At 40.5% G+C, this 22,139-nt stretch overlaps 1 protein-coding gene across 3 annotated transcripts in view; it reads left to right on the top strand.

Annotated features, from left to right (window-relative positions):
- MAP3K20 (mitogen-activated protein kinase kinase kinase 20) overlaps nucleotides 1-22,139 on the top strand; it is a 130,236-nt gene that overhangs the window by 70,991 nt on the left and 37,106 nt on the right. For all 3 annotated transcript variants that reach the window (XM_054043675.1, XM_054043673.1, XM_054043676.1), the window contains exons 9-11: nucleotides 1,210-1,284; nucleotides 8,862-8,968; nucleotides 15,762-15,897. In XM_054043675.1, coding sequence (XP_053899650.1) covers nucleotides 1,210-1,284; nucleotides 8,862-8,968; nucleotides 15,762-15,897 — 318 coding nt within the window. The remainder of the gene's footprint in view (nucleotides 1-1,209; nucleotides 1,285-8,861; nucleotides 8,969-15,761; nucleotides 15,898-22,139) is intronic.

Raw genomic sequence — 22,139 nt, 5'->3', positions numbered from 1 at the left:
CTCCTAGTTTGGCATGCTGTGGCTCATATGGCTTTGCAGGTCACGTTGCAGTAATATAATGGTATAATTTGATACAACTTGCTCTGCTTTACTTGTGCAGTGCCAGAATTAGTGCAGCAAAGTGCCTGGGGTAGCAAGTTGGTTTGAATGGAACTATAATATCTTGATTAGATCATCTTTATATGCCTCTGTCCTGTTTATAGCACTAGAGAATCATTTTTCCAACTTGGCCTCTCAGATTTCTAGGTCCTTCACGATCCTCCAATGAAGAACCATTCTGTTGTGTATTTACATATCTATTTTAGTTGGTATCAAACATCTGAAGTCAGTTAACTGAGAGCCCAGCGGTATCTCCTTATAAATGTAATGCGATAAAGATAGTCATTTCATCAAATGTAGTGGGATTTGGGTTTGGATCTTTCCAGACTGGAGAAAGAGTTGCAAATTAAAAGTTGCCTCTAGGATAGCCTGTCTTAGTTATCTTTCTAATTCCCTACAAAGGAAACCAAATTGATTTAGAACTGGTTCCCTGTTGTAGCAGTCCTGGTTGTAACCTGCAGCTAATTGTTTTAGTACTGGCCTTCTTCAGCCACTTAATATACAAGTTCTCTTTGATCCTTGAGTTCTTTTTTTGAGCTACTGATATCACAATTACTTAATCTGACCACTTAAGCTTCATGAAACTTATCTTGTGGAGTAAGGTTCTCATAGAAATCTCTCTTTTATTTTATTTTTTTAACTTCATCGCCTCCTCCATTTCTCTGTGATATCAACAGTGATTTTAGTAAAATTTTGCTGGATTACTTTATGTGGGAGAAAGGGGTTAAGTTTTCTCCCACATTACATTTATATTGAGGTACATCTGTGGACACCCAGTAATGCAGTTAATTGATCTAAACATTTAATAGTCATTTGCGAGACTTTCCATGGGCTTGCCTCATTTGATCTATTGGGCATTTGTTAGTTTTTTAACATACTCTGTTTGAATATTTGCTCCACCTGTTCCTTATGGTGTCTTATTTTTGATTTTGTACATTGCTCCTCAATTATGGAGTTTTGTCATGCTGTTAATGCTTTTGAAAAATTGCCTCATCTTTTTGCTTGAAACATCAAATGACCAGTCTTATAGAAAGTATTATGACTAAACCATTAAGAAAAATAAATTGCTCTTTGCTTTCATTTAACTGGTGAATCCTTTCTCCATTGCAGAGATTAACCATTCCAAGCAGTTGTCCCAGAAGTTTTGCAGAACTGATGCATCAGTGTTGGGAAGCTGATTCAAAGGTAATTTCATTTATTGTGTTCACATTAAATGTACCTATTTCTTTTGCGTCTTCATCATTTTAGTATGAAATTCTTATTTTGTAGGGCATAGCTGGCTTATTACTGCTGCTGCAAACCAATTCAAAACCGTTAGTTAGGGATCTTCATTATGATCATCTAGAACATATTTATGGCTAGATGCCTCTCTTGCCTTCTAAAGCCAGACCTGTTTAGGGAAGACAGCACTGGAATGCTGACTGGAAGAGCTGTGCATAGGGTAGGATGGAAGAACTAATACATTTTTTTCGGTAACTTAATGAAAAAATAGTTTAGTTCTTACCTATAAAACAAATTTTCTTCATAAAATTATTTCTTTACAGATGTCCCAAAGCACATATAATGTAATAATTAAAGGCCTGATTCTGACACCTTAAGCACATTGGGAGCACTTGCAACGTAAGTCCCTTCATAGTGTGAATAAGGATGTCAGAACAAGCTCTAAATTAATATGAAAACAGAATAAAAAAGCAACTTCAAGAAGAGTTGTTATGTCAAGCTAGTAAACCTTTGCACCTGTTTAACTGCCCCTGTGGGGGTAACTAAAGGAGTAAATATTAATTTTAATTACTAAGTAAAGACTCATATAGATGATGGGAAATGTCCATTTTTAGTTCAGTCCACTGCCCTATTCTGTGCACAGCAAATTAGTTGGAAAGAGACCTGTGGAGGTAGCTGGAAAACAGTTCATAATGGCATCAGCTTTGTTATCAAATATGAGCAGGCATTTCCTTCTCCTGTGAAGATAGTTAAGGAAGAAAAATGATATTGCTTTACTCAGTTTGGTAGAGTCAGAATTCTGGTCCTGTTGAAGTCAATAGGAGTTTTGCCACTGCTTCAGTGGGACCAGGATTTGTTCTGGGATGAATTGGCTACTTTAAAGCTAGAGCGCCTTGTCGCTTGGAAAGAACATGAGAGGGAGACTGAAGGAAGAAAACCACCTTTGTAGAGGTTTTCCCCAGATTGTTCTGTGGGGGACAAGGCATGTTCTCTCATTGAATGAATGGAGGGTTCTGTCCCTCAAGATCCTTGAGATCCACCAACAATACGGTGTCTTCCAAATGAAGACTCTGTGCGTCTTTACTGCAGACTCTTTAGCCCCCTCCAGTTTCCCATGAAGGGAGTCCCTTAGTTCACAGACAGCTCTGGTGAAAAGTTAATGCAGCATCATGCTGCTTTTCTGCAAATTGCTGGAGCATAACAACCATTTCCTTAGACCACTCCCTCGTGAGACATAGATCTCCAGCAATGATGCTGAGAAGGCAGTTGACCCCTTCTTCTGTAAAAGAGGAGAGAGCTGCACGTGGAGGGACTCTCTGCATAGGAATCTATGGGTGACAGCCTAGCCCCTAGTTATAAAGGGTTCTTCTGAAATATTGGTGGCCAACTTGTTTGTTGTTAAAGTCATCACTTCAGAGGGAGTATATAGTGCAGGGATTGGCAACCTTTGGCCCGCAGCTCGCCAGGGTAAGCACCCTGGCAGGCTGGGCCGGTTTGTTTACCTGCCGCGTCTGCAGGTTCGGCCGATCGCGGCTCCGACTGGCCACGGTTTGCCGCTCCAGGCCAATGGGGGCTGTGGGAAGCGACACGGGCCGAGGGATGTGCTGGCCGCTACTTCGTGCAGCCCCCATTGGCCTGGAGCGGCGAACCGCGGCCAGTGGGAGCCGCGATCAGCCGAACCTGTGGACACGGCAGGTAAACAAACTGGCCTGGCCAGCCAGGGTGCTCGGCCTGGCCAGCCAGGGTGCTTGGCCTGGCGAGCCGCGTTCCAAAGGTTGCCGATCCCTGATATAGTGCAATCCTTGTTATAGACTACTGTGACCTTATTTTAATACTGCAATATGCAACTCCCCTGTGATTTCCTGTGATTAGTCTGTCAGCTTTTAGGCTTTGCTTTCAATTTTATAGAATTTCTTACTATTTGAAGAAAATTATCTATCCCATTGCATTGAAATTATTATGAATAAAGCATGCATAGAGGAACTTTATTTATATAGTAAAACCTATAAGTTAAAGTAACTTTAGTAAAGTGCTTTTTACATTAAAAAGACAATTTATGTGCTAAGTATTAATCATGATTATTAAAGAGCACCTCCAATAGGCAACTACTTGTCTTAGACATCCACTTTCAAGTGTCCCCATCTCTACTATTTTTCTAGGATATTAGAGAGTTGCTTCCACAAGCTTTCTCCCTATTGATCTCTTTATTACTAGAGATGTTTACCTTAAAACAGGGTCTTGTATTTCTTAGTTTCATATGTTTCTACAGCGTATCCCCCACCTGATCTGCGACATCATAAATTATTAGAAATACGATTACCATCTGAGGCTTGGGAACTGGGAGAGGAAGTAGAAACAGATAAAGTAATAGAATCAAAGGTACTGTTTTTATACACACATGCCAAGTAACAAACATTAAGTGAAGGGAAACACTGAAAATATTAACCAGAATTCATTGTAATTGGAATTTCTTTTATAAAGTTTTTCCATGAGGCATTGAGATGTAAGGGCCAAGATTTTAAAAAGTGACTAGTGATTTTGGGTGCCCAACTTGAGACCTCTTTCAGGAGTCTTGTTTTCAGAAAGTGGTGAGCACCCACTGACCGAAAAGAAGGTATCTCAAGCTGGGCACCCCAAATCACTAGTTACTTTTCCACATCTTAGCAAAAGCCCTCAATCTGTGCTTACATTGTTTTTATTAAATTAAAAGGTACCTTCCCCTTAAAAAAAAATCAGTGTAGTCCTGTTGCCTCCTTCCGGCTCTAGACAAAATCCCATCTACCCTCAAGAGAAAAGCTGTTGCCAAGGCTGATTCAGGTACCTGCCAAGGCTGATTCAGGTACCTACCATGCCTGTAAAATAGTTGGTGTTCATATGCATAGATGCACAAGCATTCCCAATACTGTTGTGAATGTCGACTTGGAACAAAGTTTTGACAACTCCTGTGGCTGTCCTGGTTCACTGCTTGCCAGGGAACTGATGGGCAGGATTGCCTGGGAGAATAACATGAGGGGGAAAGGAAACCAGGAGAGCTGGCTGTATTTTAAAGAATCCTTAGTGAGGTTGCAGGAACAAACCATCCCGATGTGTAGAAAGAATAGTAAATATGGCAGGTGACCAGCTTGGCTTAACAGTGAAATCCTTGCTGATCTTAAACACAAAAAAGAAGCTTACAAGAAGTGGAAGATTGGACAAATGACCAGGGAGGAGTATAAAAATATTGCTCAGGCATGCAAGAGTGAAATCAGGAAGGCCAAATCACACTTGGAGTTGCAGCTAGCAAGGGATGTTAAGAGTAACAAGAAGGGTTTCTTCTGGTATGTTAGCAACAAGAAGAAAGTCAAGGAAAGTGTGGGCCCCTTACTGAATGAGAGAGGCAACCTAGTGACAAAGGATGTGGAAAAAGCTAATGTACTCAATGCTTTTTTTGCCTCTCTCTTCACGAACAAGGTCAGCTCCCAGACTACTGCACTGGGCAGCACAGCATGGGGAGGAGGTGACCAGCCCTCTGTAGAGAAAGAAGTGGTTCCAAACTATTTAGAAAAGCTGGATGAGCACAAGTCCATGGAGCCGGATGCGCTGCATCCGAGGGTGCTAAAGGAATTGGCGGGTGAGATTGCAGAGCCATTAGCCATTATCTTTGAAAACTCATGGCGATCGGGGGAGGTCCCAGATGACTGGAAAAAGGCTAATTTAGTGCCCATCTTTAAAAAAGGGAAGAAGGAGGATCCGGGGAATTACAGGCCAGTCAGCCTCACCCCAGTCCCTGGAAAAATCATGGAGCAGGTCCTCAAGGAATCAATTCTGAAGCACTTAGAGGAGAAGAAAGTGATCAGGAACAGTCAGCATGGATTCACCAAGGGCAAGTCATGCCTGACTAACCTAATTGCCTCCTATGACGAGATAACTGGCTCTGTGGATGAGGGGAAAGCAGTGGATGTGTTATTCCTTGACTTTAGCAAAGCTTTTGATACGGTCTCCCATAGTATTCTTGCCAGCAAGTTAAAGAAGTATGGGCTGGATGAATGAACTGTAAGGTGGATAGAAAGCTGGCTAGATCGTTGGGCTCAACAGGTAGCAATCAATGGCTCCATGTCTAGTTGGCAGCCAGTATCAAGCAGAGTGCCCCAAGGGTCGGTCCTGGGGCTGGTTTTGTTCAATATCTTCATCAATGATCTGGAGGATGGCGTGGACTGCACCCTCAGCAAGTTTGCAGATGACACTAAACTGGGAGGAGGCGTAGATACGCTGGAGGGTAGGGATAGGATACAGAGGGACCTAGACAAATTAGAGGATTGGGCCAAAAGATATCTGATGAGATTCAACATGGACAAATGCGGAGTCCTGCACTTAGGACGGAAGAATCCCAAGCACTGCTACAGACTAGGGACCGAATGGCTAGGCAGCAGTTCTGCAGAAAAGGACCTCGGGGTTACAGTGGACGAGAAGCTGGATATGAGTCAACAGTGTGCCCTTGTTGCCAAGAAGGCTAACGGCATTTTGGGCTGTATATGATGGGGCATTGCCAGCAGATCGAGGGATGTGATCATTCCCCTCTATTCAACATTGGTGAGGCCTCATCTGGAGTACTGTGTCCAGTTTTGGGCTCCACACTACAAGAAGTATGTGGAAAAATTCGAAAGAGACCAGTGGAGGGCAACAAAAATGATTAGGGGGCTGGAGCAGATGACTTATGAGGAGAGGCTGAGGGAACTAGGATTGTTTAGTCTGCAGAAGAGAAGAATGAGGGGGGATTTGATAGCTGCTTTCAACTACCTGAAAGGGGGTTCCAAAGAGGATGGATCTAGACTGTTCTCAGTGGTAGCAGATAACAGAACAAGAAGCAATGGTCTCAAGTTGCAGTGGAGGAGGTTTAGGTTGGATATTAGGAAAAACTTTTTCACTAGGAGGGTGGTGAAGCACTGGAATGGGTTACCTAGGGAGGTGGTGGAATCTCCTTCCTTAGAGGTTTTTAAGGTCAGGCTTGACAAAGCCCTGGCTAGGATGATTTAGTTAGGGATTGATCCTGCTTTGAGCAGGGGGTTGGCCTAGGTGACCTCCTGAGGTCCCTTCCAACCCAGATATTCTATGATTCTAGGAGTTTGGTGGTGGTGTGTGCAGGAACCTCAGGCATTGTATTGACCATTGTATTGCTTTATACAACTCAGTCACTCAATGCTTTCACCTGCCCTTCAGAGACAACTCTGTTCTCTGTCAACCGTTATATTCCCTCCCACTGTTCTAGGCAGGTCTGAGAGCAACATAAGAAGTAGTCGACTGGGCTCAGCCCTGCCCAGTACTTCCCATATACCCCCAGAAAGACATATCAAGCAGAATGCGCACAAACATTCTGGAAATGAAACTTGTATTAATTTCAGTATTCTATTGCTTATGTAACAAGGGGCTTGTGACGCCCCTTTTGCCGCCTGCCCTGACCGTGGCATTATCAGTGAGGGCTGCTCCCTCTTCATCTGCTCCTGAAAATCAGATAATGCAACTAGTTTAGTAAGGACACACTACACACCTGTTAAGTGATTGTATAATGTTTAATAGCACTACACAAATATATTAATGGGGTCTGGGGTTTGCCACATGTTCTGGGAGCTGTCCCAGTTGCATGTCCCACACTCCAGGCAAACAGAGATGGAACATCAATGGAAAAGCCATTGAAATTACAGGAATGCATTTAGCATACATTGCTACTTACAAACCCAAAACAGGGCAAGTAGCTGCAGCCATGACTTTGTGCATTTCACTGGATTTGTGTCAGCAACAGCTAAATATATGAAAAGAGTAAAACTTAAGTTGAAAAATCAGCTCCTGGCCTCTTGGAGCAGCCCCACTCAAAACTAGCAATGATTGTATTCTGGGACTCAAAGCACAGAGCCTATCTGCCAGTGGGTGCAAGGGAACCTCCTGCCAAGCTTTACCCATAGCATCATCCATGTGGAATTGTGTGATGGTGTAGTCCCCGTCCTCTATAATGCATGTGGGGATTCACTATTTGGAGAGAACCATTGTAACAAACTTCTGGGATTCTTTACTAGAAACAATGTATAGAATTATAGCAACAGGTACAAATAAAGTACTGCCAAGTTTGCACCTGCTACCGTATTATGCAACTGTTCCAGGTTACAGTGCAGAGAACTCTATGGGATAGGTGTGAAAATGCACAGGTACAGCAATGGCTGGGCAAATGCTGTGTGTCACAGCGAAAATCTGCTTGCTGCACCATTTGCCTGAAAACTGTGTAGATGGTCCAAAAAATGACAGACAAAAAAAGCCTCCAGTTAGCATTGAATAGTGCGGCACTACTGTATAAAGAGGTTGTCTCTTTTTTTGTTATACATTTGACACTTTTTTATGCTGTTTGACATTTGAAATAAAGAAATTGTCTCTCTTTTATAATGTAGAAATCACTTGGATCTTCCTGGGAGAGACACCTCAGCATTGTTCCTAATTGTTTTTGTGCACCCAAATTAAAATGCACGTTTTAATTGCTGCATCTGTAATTTTAGCAGAAATGGTGTAATTACAGATGAGATGCAGAGAGAATGTGCATCATTCCTTTATTATGTATCTACATTTTGTCTCAACCTTTTGTCTCAACCTTGCCTGGGGTCTGTCAAACACACTAACGGAGTCACTGCTCTTTCAAGAAACATATTTAACTGTGCGTTTTCAGTTTTCAACAATTATCGTACTCTATAGCTTCCTTTGTGACTGCAGAAAGTAGAAAAGGCAGAGAAGTTGACTGTTCTGAATGATGAGTGAATTTAGTTTTCATAAAGGGGTTTAAGAATGACAGCCTTTAGTTGTGCAGAGGACACAAACAGCACACACATGGGTACTGTGAACTTTCCCCCCACTGCTTTGCTGATATGCCCAGCTTTGTCATGGAGGAATCACCATAATTGTCCTGATGTCTGTTCAGTCCCTGACCTCGTCTGAGACTATTAACAAGGGTGCCAGTTATGGAGGGGCAATTTTTGTGATGTGGACCTTTGTCCAGTAGGAATTGAACTGAGGTCTCACACTCAGGCTACCAAATGGCTTGTTCAGCTATTAATAGTGTTGGGTTCCTACCTGTGACCTGCAGTTGCAAAGCTGTGTAATGAAAGTTATTACCAATCCCTTGGAGGCATCCTTCTCCCAGATTAGGACTGTTAGGTAGGATTTTCCTCCTTTGCACTAGAAACACTTCTTTCTAAGCATTATAAATCCCTTATTATATTATTATTGTTGTTATTATTTGTTTATTATTTTATTTATATTGTGGTAGTAGCAGATTGGGGGCCCACAACTGTAGATTGTACCAGTTTCTTTGCTAACTTTTCCAGTGGAAAGTAAACAGTTTAAATATATGGGTTTAGAATCATTTTCCATGAGCTGAACACCTGATAATTATGTAGGCAGCATCCCAGTTCGTGTGCTATTTGCACCCTTGTGCTTGCACTTGCTGTAGGAGAAATCCCATTAATGTTTTAACATAGTCAGATATTAAAACAAAACCCTGATTATTGTTATCATTTTGTCTTCAGAAAAGGCCATCTTTCAAGCAGATCATTTCAATTCTGGAATCCATGTCCAATGACAGTAACCTTCCAGACCAGTGTAACTCATTCCTGCATAACAAGGCAGAGTGGAGGTATGTTTCTTTGCTTCCCAAATAAGATGATATGGTGTTCATGTGAAATGATGTGGGCAAATTAAGACTCTTTCCACAGGGTTAAGTGATGAATTGTGTGGCTGGCATTAAAGTTACTAAAAAGTGAAGAAATCAGACTCAGGTGGGGAAAGATGGTAATCTCTTTCTTAATACAAAATACTTGTTCAGTAGATATTTTTGGAACATATTTGATCTTGTTTTTTTTCAAGACTACCCAGAATGTTGTGGAACGTGAGTTATGAGTCAATATGCTTAAGCTGTACACTTTATTAATATACACTTTTTAAGTATCACAAATGTATACAGATTTTGTCATACAAATCTTAAAACCAGGTATGTGTATTTAGTCTCTAATGTGAAGATGTTTGTGATTCAAGCTATATATTACTACATTTGTACATATCTGTGTGTAGAAGTGTGCAAATTACATGTTACACAGGGAAGGAACATAAAAGGCCACGTTTTCAAAACAAGCCTACATTTATGAGTCTGAATCTTTGCATGTGCAGCCACTTGGTGTTATAAGTTGTGCATCTACATGATAGGACTTACTTCTGCCAACCCCATTATTTGTGATAATGCACAAAAATTGTCTGAACAAATGATACGACCTGTTTCCAGTTGTATGCTTACAAATGGAGACCCAGGCAAAGGCTCTTTCAATTATTTGGAACAGTTTTTTAATCCAGTTTTCAATCTGTTTTATATGTGTGCAAAGAATAACATAAGAGAAATCCAAAAGCTTCTTTCTCAGTATGTAAGCTTAGTGCTTCACAATATTTCTTAGTGTTTGGACAAGACTTTTGAAAGCAGATCTGCACAGACAGAGGATTGTTACCAGATGATCTTACTGCAGTCTATATTAAGAAGCTTTGGCCGCTGTCCAGGTAAACTGGGAGCACAAATACTCAGATATTCTGTGCCTGCAGCTCTGAAAACAAGCAAAGAAAAACATTCAAGAAAACTGGAGCTGGGAAGTAGAGAATAAGGAAGAGATTATAGACATGAGATTTAAACAAAACAATCCCAAACTTTGTTGGTGAACTTCAAAGGCAAATTGATAACTAGGGAATTTTATTGTGTGTGTGTGGAAAAAGTGAGCACAAGATGGGATGTTTGAGCCAGGTCACATGATGAGAGTATAAATAGCATGTTTTAGAGCTGACATTATTCCTGCACTGACTCAGCAGAGAATCTGGTAACTGCATCTCAGCTCTCAGTACAGTATACTAACATTTTGCGCCATCTGCTGATATAAAATGTAAACTGCATGTATACTAGAAAATCTGCAATTTGATCTTGAAGTGCCCAGTACACAACAAATTTCTAATGCATTGATGTTCACCTATCTAAAAATATTATTTTTGTCGAAAGTTCAGCTAGGTTTTATTTATCAGCTGAAGGAATCTGGGTTGTTCTTGTGTTTAATTCTTCCATGTTTGTTTAAACTGCACTTAAGTTGTTGGATGGCTTCTATTTGTCACATTTATTTTTATAAGAAATCAGTATATCTGTTTCCCTATCTTCTTCCCTCCCCTGCCTCCCCACTCCCCCCCCCAATTTGGCTTGGGATATCTTTTGAATATGAATGTCTCTCAAATAGGGATCCACCAGATTCTTTTGAGATATGAATTGTTTGTTGGACACCATGATTCTTGCAGATTTCTGGGCTGGCATTTTATCTATTTTGCATTTTTGGTAGCAAGCAGAAGGCAAAAAATGTTGGAAGAATAAGTCTCATCATGGGGGTTTATTACATGACCACAAGCAGCCTCCACATTTTCTGCCACTGTTCCTTTAAACTTTGGTGAGATCAGTCCTGCTACTATAATGGTAATTTCTGCTTTTTTTTTTTTTTTTTATAATCCGGATAGCTGCCTTTTGCTATTATTGAGTGTTAAATTTCATATAAGAAGTTAACCCAATGGATCTGGTAAGGAACATTTATATTAAAGATGGGCAAGTACTCAGATTCCTGAAGGAACCAAACAACTATCCACTTAAATCTTGTCCATTCAGCAAAGTAGATACCTGTTGAATTGACATTCAGTAAAATTAAACTTTTATTCTTTTGGTAAGTTTATTCCTTTATCAGGAATCTTCTCCAGATGGCTTACCTGTTTTATGAAATATTTCATTTTGGGACACAGAAACTGTTGCACTGTGAATACTGATTAATGTTTTGTAAACATAAAGCACGGCAAGTGAAAAGTGTTGTTCTAGCCGTGGAAAAGCATTTCAGTACAGTTTCAAGGTAAAATTGAATTATAGAATTTTTCAGAAGAGTTGATAAACTTATAGACAAGGGAAACAGGAGAGGAAAAAAACTTATTCATGATCAAGAACAATTCACTTGGAAGCAAAGATAAATTTTAAGTTAAGTAGTCTGAGAAATGTGGAACAGTTAGAAAGAAACTGGGGTGTATGGAGGTATATATAGTGGGATGTATGGAAACTCTGTCCAGCAGTTGGGATGAAAAGGGTTACTCTACTGCTGATTAGAATAAGGGCCACAATTGCTTGCCCTGAGTCTAGGGGCATGTTTTCGTGGGGACACTCAGGGAAGATAATGAGAATTAACTAAAGGTGTGCAAATTTAAAGAGCCTTCGTTAAAATGTATTAAATTCCTGTGTGGACTCTCTTATTCAGAAGTAAAGTGGCCCAAGGGGATTAAGCTAAAGCAAACTTAAGGCCACTGTACTTCTGAATGAGAGCAGCCACAAGGGGCTTTAAGGCACTTTAGCTAGGGGCGTGTCTACAATTACAGTGCTGCAGTGATACCGCTGCACTGGTGCCACTGTAGCACCTAGTGAAGATGCTTCCTATGCCGATGAAGGGGTTCTCCTGTTGACATAGCCCACCTTCTCAAGAGCCGGTAGCTGTGTTGACAGGAGAAGCCCTCCAGTTGACATAGTGCTGTCTACACCAGGCGTTAGATCAGTATAACTGCGTTGCTCAGGGGTTCACACCCCTGAGCGATGCAGTTATACTGAGCTAAGTTTCTAGTGTAGACCCAGCCACAGGCTCTTTAAATTTACACCTTTAGTTACAGTGAATTAACTTTCCTGAGTGTCCCGGTGTAGACATGCCCTAGGAATTTGGCCAGTAGCAAGTTGGGCCAGCTATAGGTAAGAATAGGAAGTGCTGTCAAGAGTTAGCTCAGATGATGACTGGCTGCAGAAGTCAGAGAGAAGATTGGAGCTGAGGATGAGAACGGGGATGTGGCTCTCTCCTTGCAGAACCCCGGGAGAGGTGAGCCACGCTCTGTTACTTACATTTGGGATTTGGCTGAAGACAGTCACTCCTGAGGAAAGTCGGTTTGCATTTGTTTCACCCTTAAAAGGGCAGAGCAATCTTTTGTTTTGTATGATGATCAGCAGTAAATTGCACCCCACAGGGGCTATATGATGCCACAGAGTACATAGACTCCGCTTTTGGACTTACAGTAGCTCTGACTGGCATGAAACAGAGAACTGGAGAGTTGATTTTGTACAGAGCGGACAGAGTAAAAATAGGCAGAATACAATTTGTCCCATCTCTAATATGTTTTTGATTGCAAGCTTCCTGTGATGTCTGTTGGTAAAAATCCAAAGTATTTGATTTAATATGTCTGTTTTTATCATTGTCTTAACGTAATCCAGATCTTCTTATTCCCCAATATCTGATATTTTTACAAATGGAGGTTCTTGTTTCTGACTAACAGTCTCAGGATTGACAACATAAAACTTATCTTGAAGAGCATATTTAATAGTTCTTTCTGCAGGTCTCTTATTAGGGTTGAAAAGTAATGTAAATGTTCATTGTTAAATAGAGATTGTATTTAGTATGCATTTTTTCATGTATACTAGCCATGTTCTTTCCTTTTTTTGAGAGCCTCTATTCTGGCTATTTAAATGTGATAGAGCAAAATAAGCATTAATACTATCAATGAAAATGCAAAACTAAAAAAAACACCACATACCAGTCACGATTTTTGTCTGTATCATTTATAATAAGACACATTCTCTGAGACTGTAGGATGAAATGGTTCAACAAAATCAAGCAAGCAAGATCAAACTGCAGAACTACAGATACACATGTCTTATAATGTATGTTTCAAGCTGCTATATTTATGAAGTAACAGACTCATTAACTGGGCAATGTACGGTAGCTTTCTCTTTAATTACACTGTTTTATTATATAAAGTGGAATTATTTTTCAGAATGCAGCTGTTTTCACAGACTGACCTTTTATTAGAAGAGACGTTTCTGTCTAATGAAGAGAGATAATTACAGTACACAGTATGCTTTTGACATATGGAAAGCTATTGTTATCAGGACTTTCCTGTTGCAGAATTTTATTTAAGAGAAAACTATAATTTACATATTTTAAAATGTATAAAACTACATATAAGTAGCAATAAAGTTGAGACACAAACCAACAAAAGCAATGCTAACAAGTGTCCTCAAATTGTCCTATTGTACACACAATAGATATAATAATATACATGGTACATAATGTAAGTTAGAATATTAACGTCATCAGTTTTTTTGTTTTTGTCACTTTCAGGCCTTTTAAATTACACAATATTTAGTAGACTTGGTCCTTTAAAAAGACTAGATGTTTTAGTCAAAAAATATATTAACCTTTCTCTTCTGCAGAACTGGCTGTAGCAGTTTTTGCAAGGCCTCCAAGATCTGAGGCCTTCCTGGAAATCAAGGAATTGATGGTTATGTTGTTTGCTGGACCTTCAAATGATAGCCTTGGGTGAAGGGATTGTGAATCACCTATGGTCTTTAGGAAAAAAACTACCAACAAGCTTTCAATCCTAGTAATCTGTTTGCATTAGTTCATATTTTCAAGCCTACTTTTTTTTTCTTTTCTTTTCTTTTCTTTTCTCTCTCTCTCTCTCTTTTTTTTTTTTTTTTTTTAAATGAGGGTTGAGTTTCCCTTTATGTTTGTAGGGGACCTCAGCCATGACCTCAGGCTTTATGTGATCACAAAGGATATCATTGACCTCTTCATATCCGAGATAAAATTTTGCCTAAGATCACATGTTAAAATAAATGTGATAGACATTTGTTCTGACCACTAAATTAACAGTAAAATCAGCATGATTGGCTGTCTGTACTTCAAGAAGTGCCCCCAGGCAGGACTGTAATTTGTATGCAAGATATTAGGTGTAGCGGCAGAGTTTATTTTGTTAGCAGGCTTGCCAAAGTGATGAAAGTTCTTCATTTTCATGAGCACCAAATTCTGACAGATTTCTTATAAAAAGGGGGGGAAGTATTCGATTTTGAGTATTTAAATTACTTAATTGTTATCATTTTCAAAAAAAAAATTGGAATGGTACATGAGCTTTCACAAACTTTCAACCTGAGCTGCTTAAGGTGGGTGTTGCAGCTGAATCACCTTATGCTAGATTTGGAGGAACACTGCAAAAAATAATAATATTTACATTCTTTCAAATAAACCTACAATTCACTTTGCTCCATGTTTGCAGCCCCTTTTATTTGCGTTCTGCAAACATCAGTGGGAGCAAATGTTGTTTGCACGATTGTTTTGTGGAGGTGGAAAAACCTTGTGAATAGTTGTTCAGGAGAGTTTGCAACTGAAGTGTTCGTCTGGCCATCTCGAAATCTCCCTATGGGAGTTTAGAGAGCAGGAACAATGCCATGTGACTAACCAGTCAGACAGCATGAATATTGGACACTTGAGGCAGCAATCAGGGTACGCAATTTGCAGCAATCTACAGGCTACACTATGTTCATATAAAGCATTAGTCAAATAACTTCAAATAATGAGTAAGTACAAATCAAAGTCTGTTCTTGATTATTCACAAGGAAAAACCTGTGCTATTGTCAATGAATTATTTGTTTGGCCCATCTCTATTATATACAGATTAGTGTATATTATAAAAGAAAGACTGTTGAATGATCTTCCAAGGGGACTGATGGATATTCCATTCAGAGACATTTTGATGCTAGATTGGACAAGCCATTCGAAAATATGCTGAAGGGAACAATCTTGCATCTAATTCACCCCTCACAGATGAAACTTTACAAGAATGGTATTGAAAACCCCTTTCCTACTCCTCCTTAACTTCCCATCTCTCATACTCATTCACACCCTTCTGAGTCCTTCCTTTTAATTTCAGAGTAAAGGTATATTACGATTTGGGCCTCAAAAAACCCAAAAGGCCTCTAAAATCAAAGCTAGTCTGATGTAGAGAGGTCCAAACCAAATCCTTGTGAATCCAAACTATGTGACCCATAACTTTCTATTATTTTAAGTAGTGTGACCAAAAAGCGTTGGTGTGGGGTTACATTTCTGTTATGTTTTAATCTTGAGAAACTGGGGTGGGGAAAGTCCTCTCCTGAGACTGTATAACAAGCTTCAGCCCAAATAATATTTATGGCCAAGTTATAAACTCCAAGCAAATGGGGCTGTTAGCCTACACATATAGCAATGCTAGTGATTGCCCTATTATCACTTCCGAACCGACTTTCCTTCACTGATAGCACCTATTTCATTATATTAAAAGAAAAGATGGAATTTTCCTTTTTTTTTTTTCTTTTAAACAGTAAGGCATTCTGGTTTATCCTCTGGTATAAACATTACCAGTTGTTTTTAATGCTCTGAAAGGCTTTGTGTTTGGTGGTAATTAAATGTACTGCTTGAGTTAGTGTTGTACTTTTCAGCTTTTCACATTTAATTAATGTTCGTGTGGGAATTATGAACAATTTATATCTGTCAGAAAAAGACAAGACTTAACAAATTGTCTCTCTGCAGATGTGAAATTGAAGCAACCTTAGAGAGGCTGAAGAAACTGGAGCGTGATCTGAGCTTTAAAGAGCAAGAGCTCAAGGAACGGGAGAGACGTTTGAAAGTATGGGAGCAGAAGTTAACAGAACAGTCCAATACTCCTGTAAGTAAAATAATTCAATCTTTCCTCTGACTGCAAAAAGCATTTGGATCATTGTCTGAGCAAATCTAGGGAAATTCCAATGAAAGATGTCTACTATCGTCTCCATTTGGTCCTGTGGGGCTATTATGGCCTGTTTTATTAACCAGTACAAATAATACTCTTTAAAATTCACTCAGTGCATTACACAGAAGATACTAACTATGGGCCATATTGTGCCATCAGTAAATAAACAGTTTCCTGTTGATTTAATTGCATTTCTAAGCTTAAAAATTGATGGTCTTAAATGAGAGAGCAGCACACTCTTTATATGTCCATATTGGTGTAAATCTTGACAACAGTGTGATACAACAACAAAAAGGGGACTGTATTTCATATTTATTATTGTGATGCTTTATAAAATTTTTGTTTTATATGTTAAACCTGTGTATTTAATAAAAGCACAATCCTGCTCTCATTAGGTAACAAGAACTTTTCTGTTGACTTTAATGGAAACAGGATGGGGCCCTAAAAGTAGTAACTTATAGTCTCTGCAGAAAAAGACTTCAGAAATGTATCTGAGTGTTTGATAACTCGCTCTGCGAGGAGCACAGCCAAAATTGATGTCTTTACATTTTATAGAAGGCCACAAATCTTGAGTGGGGATTTGAGCCTTCAGTAATTAATGTGTAGCACTGATCAACATCTTAGTACTAGCAAATGCACATTATTTTATTAACTGAAAGAAATGTGCCCATTTCCATGAATACATTAAAATAAATAATATTTTCTGTATTAGCCTGAGCTCCTTGCTGAGGTTTAACTCCCATTGACTTCAGTGGAAATTTTGCCAGAAATTGGAGTGCATGGTCAGGTCCTGAGTGTTTGTATTGGAACACAGTTAATTTAGCATCATAATTGTGACACTTGCTTAATAGAATTACAACATTATTTCTGCTTCTATTTTCAGTATTAGCCAAAACAAATGCCGACTTGAGTTTGCAGTAGTTTGCCATTCCCTTATGCAATCAGTTATGATTCCGTAGGTTCAGCATTCTAATACACAATTAAGTCCTGCTTACATAGTAATATTGATTCTAGCCAATCCAGTTTACTTGCAACTTAGTTTTGAGGGACAGCGTATTGGCATTTATATGAATGAAGTTATGCACATGTTCCAGCTGTGAACATGTAGAAGTGTAATGATAAAGAATGAATGTTTTCCTATATCCAGACACTGTATGTTCTAAGTCTGTATCTGTGTGCTTGCTTTAACACCAGCAAACTTCCAGTAACTGAGCTGTGGGCCATCTCCTATAAAGTGCACAGCACGAGACACAGCCTTAATGAGCCAATCTTTTTGTGAGCAAGGCCCAAGGGCTGTTTTATGCTGTACTTGCTTATCACGTCCACTTTTCACTTGTAGCTGGCATTGCTGAAGGAAGAATTCATTGTGATAAGGCCTGTTGTGCTTATCATGGACTTCTGTTCTGCATAACATTAACCCACCTCTCTTACTGCATTTAAATGATTGAGAACAGTATGAAATACAGAGGTTTATTTTTCTGAGACCTTTAATGAACTACTGTACTGCTGAAGATCGTCATTTTCAAATTTTTGTGTAGAGACAAAAACTTGCCCTGTTCTATCAGAGTTGCTTTCTTCATAGCAAAGTAGCTTCTATTCAGTGCTAATTTACAAATAAAAAGAAATCTTTTATTTCTAGCCATATGGAAAACAGCACTGCTGGGCGTTCTCTTTGTAAGTGGTGATCCTTGCAGACAAGAGTCTCTGTGCTCCCCTCAACTGTGAAGCATGGAGGAGGGCAAATAAAACTAGAATTATGTAGAGCATGGGGTGTAGCTAAATCTATGCAACATGGACTTAGTGATAAATGGACTTAGTGATAAATGGTCACTTGCGCCAAAAATCACAAGCTCCCAGTCCTGAGAGACCAGACTTATTTCAGATCAATTTATACCTTAGATCTCACACCAAAGACAATGCTGGTAGCCAATCCTATAGTAAACAAACTAAATACTTATTAACTAGGAAAAAGAAATGAGTGTTATTTACAGGTTAAAGCAGACAACATATAAGCATAAATGAGTTACAATCTATGGTTCCAAAAGGTGACACAGATGAAGTAAGCTGTCAGTGCTGAATGTCTTTTAGGGCTAATTGAGGTTGACCCAGGAGATTGCGGCTTTTGTTTCTTAGCTCCAGCTCTTGTGAGAGGCCAAACTGCAAAGAGATAAATGTTTCTTCCTGTGAGGATCTTTATATGACCTTGCCCCAGAGTTAAAATCGATGGGATAAGGGCTCCTGCACGTAACTTCTTCATGGGTGGATGGAGCAATCAACTAAGTTTTTATCCTACAGTGGCCCATTTAGTCTTGATAGTCCTCCTTGGTGGGCAGGGAAACCACTCCCTTCTTGCTCAGAGTCACAAATTCAGAGCAGGCATTTTTACAATTATAAAGCAAAACTTTCATATTACCTTACCGCATGGGCTACAGACATTACAAGTAAGATGAATGCATGCAGAAACTTATGAGCATTTTATAGAGTCTAAACACATCTTTACAAGTTTATCACCTATCTTAAACAATATTAACTTATAGGTGAGCAGGTCTGGTTTCCAGCTATGAATCTGCCAGTGCTCAACTGATGCCTACAGCCTGGGAGAGCCTCAGCAGTGGCCGGTGTGGCTGGCCCCGGGAACTGCAGGAGCAGCAGCGGTCTCAGGGAGCATCCCAAGATGGCCCCAGGGACAACCTAAGCAGCAGTGGTCGCGGGGGTGGCCCTGGAGGCCATCAGGAGAGTGGTCCCCGGGGGCCTTGGAGCAGTGGGCCACCGGGGGCAGTCAGTCCCCATTGCGGGAGCAGAGGCCCCCCAGAGCAGTGAGGCCCAGGAGCAGAGATTTAGTCATGGGTATTTTTAGTAAAAGTCATAGACAGGTTATGGGCTGTGAACTTTTGTTTATTGCCGGTGACCTGACCATGACTTTTACTAAAAATACCCATGACTAAATTATAGCCTTACTCATGAGCAACTTTACTGACAGTCCATGCAGTTTGCTCCCCTTGGATGCAAACATGTAGGGGTCACCTGGAAAGCACGAGGGAGCTTACTGCTAGCGGGGCACCCCAGAGAGCGGCACAGGAGCCTGAGGATCTGCAATGGTTGGAGATTCTTTCCTCAAAGATCCCTGGGCTCCATAGGTTTTGAAGGGTGTGATCCATCCAGAAGGCCACAAGTCTCTCTCTATTCCTCAGTCTTTTAGTGTGGTAGCACCCAAAAGATTTTTTTGAAATAAAGCCCACCTGCTACATGGAGTTTGCTTGAAGAGAGAAAACCCAAAAAAGTGAAGTGTGGGATTTTTATCTGTGTGGCTCTAATCTACTGTAGGTGAAGCAAGTAGATGGGTTTGAAGTTAATGGGAAGCATGTGTTAATGCATAGGAACAAACACAGGGAAACTGTTCTGGGAATCGAGCTGCGTTAGGCATAGTCTGAATAGATGGTTGCCACATTTAAGGGGCCAGTCCTGAGCAGCTCTTCTTTTAACTGCAGAGTTTCTCCCCACACCTGCATGAACCTGGTCTCTGCTCTGTTTTGTGCTGCGGGCACTTTTTGAATCTGATATTCTGTGGCCACATCATCTCTTGTAAAGCACTGCTGCACAAAGGAATCTGGGGCTAATTTGGCAAATAAAACATAATCTGCTGCACACACTGGTTCCACAACAGGACACCCATCTGAAGGAGGAAAGGCCACAGAGAAGGGAATGGGTAGGTTCCCCTGAGCTGGGTGTGCTAGAGGAAGGAAACTGGGAGGGATTGGTGAAGGTGTGCACCAAATTCAATATTAACTTAGACTGCAATGTGCTTAGATCTGGCCATTTAAAAAAAATATTATGGATTTCTGTTGTGGTTGCAACTGGAAACCCAGCGCTGGAGCAGGGCTCTTTTGTGCTAGGCACTGCACACTCATAACATAAAGACAGTCCCTCCCTGTAACAGGGCATCCTTCCGTTCCCCACAGAAATTGTGTGGACTCCAGGGGCTGTGCATTCACAGCGCCCTTTTATTTTAAGTTCCTTGTGCCATTATCACAACAGTCCCTGTGCAACAGGAGATTTACAATATCTATGGTTCTTTGGTCCTCTCCCCCAGACCTGAGGGGAACTGAGGTCTCCCTTCCCTGAGGATTTTATGTGACTGGGCTCAGCTAGCCCTGTTCCCCTGTCCCCAGCTCTTCCTTCCCAGCCCAGTCGTGGGCTGATGGGCTAATTGAATCTTTATTCCACTCAGTCCACCAGCCTGATTAGATAATTACCCCAATCAGCTTCCTCTGGGAACTAATTAGCATCTGAGTGATCAGAGTTCACTCCCTGCACTCTGTCACACTCCCCCAGCGAGCTCTTAGACACAGATTTTGAAAGGTCTCTAGGCATTTCTGCACTAAACATTGCAACGCCTGTCTCATTTCAAAAGGGATTTAGGCACTTAGGAGCCTAAATCCATTGACTTCCAATGGGTATGTTTACACCGCAATTAAAAACCCACAGCTGGCCTGTTCCTAGCTGACTTGGGCTCATGGGGCCTGGGCTAAGGGGCTGTTTAATTGCAGTGTAGATTTCTGGGCTCGGGCTGCAGCCTGAACTAAGGGACCCTCCCACCTCAAAGGTCTTAGAGTCTGGGCTCCAGTCCAAGCCTGGAGTCAGCTGGCACAGGCCAGCCACAGGTTTTTAATTGCAGTGTAGACATACCCCAATGGGCCTTAAAATTGCAAGTGCCCAAATCCTTTGTGAAAGTGAGACTTCAGATTTTACATCAGTCTGGCGTTGCAATGCTGATTTCAGCAACACCCAAACACCTTTAAAAATCTGGGCTTTAGTCTTTGTATATGACAAGAGGCAACAGGTGGATACAACAAATACATGGGAGAACACAAGGAACAGTGAGGTGATTATAGTTAGCATAATGAGTAGTAGTCACAGCACATCAGCTGCCTAGCCATTGTCAAATATTGTGTAGCCATCATGACAGAGGTGAGATTTAGAGAAACACTTGAAGGAGGACAATGTAGTAGCTTTGTAGATTTTTAGAGGGGACTCCTCCCATGCATAAGGAGGATTCTGATATGCCTAAAATCCCCATATAGGGGCTGAAATCGCTCTCTGCCATGGAAGTAGTATAAACTGGGCACCCTGAAACTATGCTCAAGATTTCTACGTGCTACTCCCCAAACCCCCATAAATGAGAGCCTTGCTTTTTTTGTATTGAGTAAGATTTTATGGCAGAAGGTGACTTGTGTGATTTTTTTTTTTCCTATTCAGCTTGCAGCTTATAAAATTAAATCTTAAGTCGGAGGCATCATATCATTCATAGATAGAGCTCTGTGATTTAAGGAGAATGATTTAATGGTTCCCCATGTGTTACACCCCATTTTAATAATTTTCCCAGTAACAAATTGTGAGCAGAAAACAGACTGAGCAGTTGTGATTAGGTTAAGCAAGATGTCTGGAAAGCAATACAAACTTAGTTTGGAAAACAGCTCTGGAAATAAAGGCCATTTCAGCAGTACAGAAATAACATAACATGCTGCCCCTTTAGTAGGTTAATTTTGAATCCAACACCAGAGCTCTTGCTCACTGTGATGAGCAGGTATGTCACAGAGGTTACTAGTTTGGCCTCCTTGAAGAGGCATTAATCATGATTTAGCTCTAGAGGACACTTTTCATTCTGTTGAAAAAAATGGTAGTAACAAACTAGGTCAAGATAATGCCCTGATGTGTAAGTGGAGATTAAATCCACAATGCCTTGTATTGCAGGGTATACAGAAACACACCAAATATAGGTTTATAGGAGCAATTTGTTAATAGTCCAGAACTAGAGACCTGCTCCTACTTCCATTGAAGTTGGTAAAAATTTTGTCTCTGACTTTAACAGTGGTAGGATTGGTCTATAACCCTCCTTTTGATTGTGGCCTCAAAAATGGTGAACAAAAAGTTAATTCAATCTATCTAGATCTGTACATACACGTTTACTGCTGTGGTATCTTCTGATCTCTGGATAAAAACATTTCACTCTGCATCAGGGACTTGTCTGGGTTCTTTAATCCTACGTTGATTTATTGTGCAATTCTGAATACTAAAATTAAGCATCTCAATCGAGACATGGCTCTGCTTGTACCTAGATTCCTGTGGTAAAGTCCACACGAGTTAGAGAAATGTTGTAAACCATTTTGTATGGTACAAAA

Source organism: Malaclemys terrapin, chromosome 11 (assembly GCF_027887155.1).
Source record: "Malaclemys terrapin pileata isolate rMalTer1 chromosome 11, rMalTer1.hap1, whole genome shotgun sequence".
Taxonomy (NCBI): Eukaryota; Metazoa; Chordata; order Testudines; family Emydidae; genus Malaclemys; species Malaclemys terrapin.
Note: the sequence above shows the minus strand (reverse complement) of the source record. Positions and strands in the feature narration are given on the sequence as shown.